The sequence below is a fragment of the Tupaia chinensis genome, unplaced genomic scaffold (genome assembly GCF_000334495.1).
Source record: "Tupaia chinensis unplaced genomic scaffold, TupChi_1.0 Scaffold000685_1, whole genome shotgun sequence".
In the NCBI taxonomy this organism is placed as follows: domain Eukaryota; kingdom Metazoa; phylum Chordata; class Mammalia; order Scandentia; family Tupaiidae; genus Tupaia; species Tupaia belangeri.
Genome location: NW_006160208.1, coordinates 2,080,979 through 2,085,347, shown reverse-complemented (window position 1 = coordinate 2,085,347; position 4,369 = coordinate 2,080,979). Strand labels below are relative to the sequence as shown.

Here is a 4,369-nt window from a genome sequence, read left to right as displayed (position 1 = left end):
AAGAGACAGGAGGAGAGGGAGAATGCACCCCCTAGTGGGGCCTGGTCATGCCCAAATCCCTTTTCCTCCGATTCTCACCCTGTCAGGATGTGAGAAACACACGGACATGTGCCTGACAGGTTTTTAAGCCACCGAGGTGCTAGGATTCAAACTGTGGTCAACTATGTAGGATCTGGCTCCTTTAACCACTAGGCCACATGGCCAGCCCTAGCTATTTTATATCTAATATTTGTTTTTTGGTCTTATATTCATGTTTTATGTTGCTAATATCTTTCTTAGAGTATTTATTAGGCTAATTTTAAGTTACTATGGATCATTTATTGTAAAGTATCTCCTTCTAGTAGACTGTCAGCATCATGTCGCTCCAGTGTCTTGTTACTCTATTATATGGGTCTATTTTGCCCTGAGCTATCAGCTTGTTTATTTATTTTTATTTATTTTATTTTGAGAGGTTTTTGCTATAGGGCTGACTCTACAGTTTGACTCTCAAACCTGGCAGCCTGAAAGACATACCAGGCATGTGTGTGTGTGTGTGTGTGTGTGTGCCCAAAATCCCAAGAGGAGAATGGAGGAGGAAAGAATGCAAAGAGGTCATCCCCCTGGGGAGTGATTTCTCTCTCCTTCTCTCTCTGGTGAGCTTATACACTATATGGGAGGAAAAATCTAAGAAAAAGCTGTTACTTGGTATATACCAGAAACCTTTGAAACTCAACAATAAGAAAACAATCCAACCCAGTGGGAGGCCAAAGACCTGGCATGATGTCTGCTGCTGCGCAGTCACTGGGTATACCATTAAGCCCAGAGTGAGGCAGGCTAGGAGAATCAGAGCCTGGGCCCCAGATCTCCTCTCCCTGATGACAGAAGCCTGAGCCCGTTCCTGTGAGTCGGCTTTATGGTTTCTGCAGAACTAGACAGCTGATTCTCATTGACAAGTTCAAATGTGTTTATAATTAGTCCTCAAATTGCTATATTATAGGCAAGGAGTAAGGGGATGAAGTGGTAGGAAAAGACTGGGATGGGCTGTAAGCATTTACAGATACTTGGTACTGCCTATGAACCAGGCCACTGTCGGAGTTAAGGTGACCCCATACCAGGTTGCTTAGGGGAAAACTGTTCTATTCTTTCTCTGTTACTGAAACTTATTTTGTTTTGAGTTTTGTTTTATTTTGAGTTTGTTGTAAGAGTGTGTTCACCAGAGACAAAAAGGGAAAAGGAAAGTGAGAAATCACCTCCCACTGGGGACAGTCACATCGTAATCCCTTCGTCATTCCCTACTTGGGATTTTGGCATGGAGGCACGCATGTGATTTTTTAAGTCATGGAGTCTAGGACTCCAATCTGGAAGTCAGCCGTATGGGACGCAGTGCCTTAACCTCCATGCCACCACCAACTGGTCCATTTCCAGTATTTTTTTAAGCCAAAGAAATGGCTACAGGCCGAACACTGCCATCTTCGATATTTGAATGGTAAGACAAATTGAGCATAATTATGTGCTAAGCAAATGATATACATTTTTTAGAATTCTTTGATACTTAGTTTTTTTATCTTTTTTTTTTGTTTTGTACTCCTCTACAGACAAAAAATAGAATCTGAAATTTGTAAGGGAGCCATCAACAAATTTCATTTTAATATTAAAGAACAACTCATCAAAACAGTAAGTTCACAGACATAAATTTGTCAGCCTAAATTTTGCTTCAACCAAATCCTGAGGCAGCAGACTGCTGTCTTAGAAACATTTGCATTTGCTAGCAGTATGGTAATAAACTCATTAGAACTACCCATATTTCTCACTCAGAAATATTTTTAAAGGAAACCGATATGTGAAACTCATTAATTATTATTTGGAAAATGCATGCAAATATGTATGTTTTTGCTTTGTATAGCTTAAAGAAGTCCAGATGTTGAAAAATCTGAAAAGGAAGAATGCTAAGGTAAATAATCTTTGTGATTAGCGTCAAATGGTCATACACAATACTAACATATATAAAGATTTGACTCCGCATATTATAACCCTTAATGTCCCAAAGTTAGCCTAAAATTGGCTATCAGGCCCCCAAATAACCACTTAAATGTATTAAATCATGTATATTTATTGTTTTTGTGGCTGTCAAAAGCAAAACTTGTAGAATAAAGATCTGTCCCAGATAACAAAGGGCAGACTGGAGGAAGGACTTGGTTAGGGGTCAGGAGCTCTCATTTCTAGGCCTGGTCCTGCTAATTCGAAGTTGCACCACCTGGTAAAGTGCACACCACAGGTGTGAGATGGGAAGCAACCAGGAAACACTAGACCCCCCTTTCCCATCTGCAAATGGTTGAGCCCTGTGACGGCAGACATTCTAGCCCTGAATTTGCATGTACCAAGGGATGGAAGGCCAGTTCCCCCTCTGCATTTCTAACAGAAGTGGACATTTTCCTTCCTGTGATTACAAGCCTTGTGTTTTATTTTTCCATTTTAATCTCTTAGTGGTCATTTCTGCCTTGCTTATAAACAAGTGGGACTATTAGGCAGTTACTAAAATATTAGACTGAGATAATGAATTTTATTATATTGGAATGTTCTTTATAAAATACTAGGTAGTTTTAGGTCTCTCCCAGGTCTGTAAAATTCTTGCTGTAGGAGTTCCTCTCTATAAGCTATCAAATAAGAAGTGAGTAAATAAATGAATTAAGAGCTGACTTTGGAAAATGGCAAGATGCTGTTCATTTCAGAGCACTTTGTAAAAGTATATGGTTTAATAAAAACTTTTGATCTTTTTTTAAAAAGTAGAGTGGATCATAACACTCTCAGGCTTCAGTCTTCCTATTGCACCTAGGTAAAATCTAACATCCTTGGTTTACAGGTTAGAGTCTAGTAAAGATCTGGCCCCTTTGTCTTTGGGATCATCTGAAACAGATACCTCTTCTTTTTTATTTTTTAAAGAGAGGTTTTTGCTATAGGGCGCATGCACTCACCAAACAAACAGAGACAGAAAGCGAGAAATCACCCTCCAGGGGGGATGGCCATGCCACAATTCCTTTTCCTCCATTCTCTTGGGATCTTGGGCACACATGCACATGTGCCTGGCTATGTCTGGGACTCGAACCATGGTCAGCTACATGGGAGTCCAGCGACATAGCCATTATGCCAACTGCTGGTCCCAATACCTCCTGTTTTTAAAGTTCCCTTTTAAAGATCTTTATTGCATATACCCCCCAGTTATAATTACATACTGTTTATAGGTAATGTCTGTCCTCTATGAGACCAAAGTTTCATGATGGTAAAAAATGGGTCTGGGTGGTTTCCCAACATAGTAATAACTGGCAGGATACCTGGCAGTGCTCAAACATTTACAAAATTAACGAATTATTGTTGTGCTTAGATTATTTCAGATATTGAAAAGAAAAGGCAGCGTTTGGTTGAAGTCCAGGATGAACTGCTCCGGTAAGATGGTATCCCGTTCTGTTTGAGAACTCACCCAGAAGGGGAGCATTACGTTGTCCCTTGGGCGAGTAATCCTCGCTGCTGTGTCGTGATACAGCCGAGCTACCTTTGATCTCGGATGCTCAGTGAAGGTGGGTCCTGCAGAGCTGAGCTACCTCTGATCTCGGATGCTCAGTGAAGGTGGGTCCTGCAGAACCCTTAGCTTTATATATTAACTTACTAATCATCCTAAACCTGTGAGGTAGGTTATTATAGCCATTTCTAATAAGGCTCTACTTTGTTAACACTTGTCATCAACGTGAAACCACTCAGACACACTCAAGGCTGGCTTCCTTTTGTTTCTTTTCTAGATATAATTTTAAAAGTTGAAAAGTATATTCTAAAAATGCGTAGTAGAAGAAAGTGTGTTTATCATTACTTTAACTTTACATATGAAAAACCCAGGGTACAAGGAGAGATAACCTACCCACATCGCACCCCTAGGAATTGGAGGGGTCGAGGCGGCCATCAGCCGACTGACTCCAAACCCAGAGCATGTTTTTAGATCTTTATTTGGCAAAATGAAAAACTGGCAGCCTCTCTCCCTTATTTTAAAATCGGTCCATAAAACCCAAGTTACCACTTCTTGTGTTCTAGATGTAGAAACCAAGCCACTGAGAAATGAAGCAGTTTGTCGAAGGTCACTTTCTCACCCAAGCACTATGATAGTTTCTTCACCGCTCTGATTTGACGAAGTGGGGATAAGGGACAGCTTTCTGCCCCTGGTTTCCCTGTGAGCCACCAGCACTGGCTACACCTGCCCGAGGCTTTACAATGTTAGCCAAGTATACTGAGCAGCAGTCCCCAAGCCTTAAATGACAACGAATTTTGGCACATACAGGTCACAGTATTTGGTGGACAGCACAGTTAATGCCTCATTGCACTTTGCATTCAGAGGTTTTTTCCCTAC

General features: G+C 40.9%; 1 protein-coding gene across 2 annotated transcripts in view; it reads left to right on the top strand.

Moving 5' to 3' along the window:
* The window catches only part of CENPU (centromere protein U), a 46,761-nt gene that overhangs the window by 33,228 nt on the left and 9,164 nt on the right, over positions 1–4,369 (top strand). For both annotated transcript variants that reach the window (XM_006160440.3, XM_006160439.3), the window contains exons 9-11: positions 1,575–1,653; positions 1,883–1,930; positions 3,359–3,420. In XM_006160440.3, the coding sequence (XP_006160502.1) occupies positions 1,575–1,653; positions 1,883–1,930; positions 3,359–3,420 (189 nt within the window). The remainder of the gene's footprint in view (positions 1–1,574; positions 1,654–1,882; positions 1,931–3,358; positions 3,421–4,369) is intronic.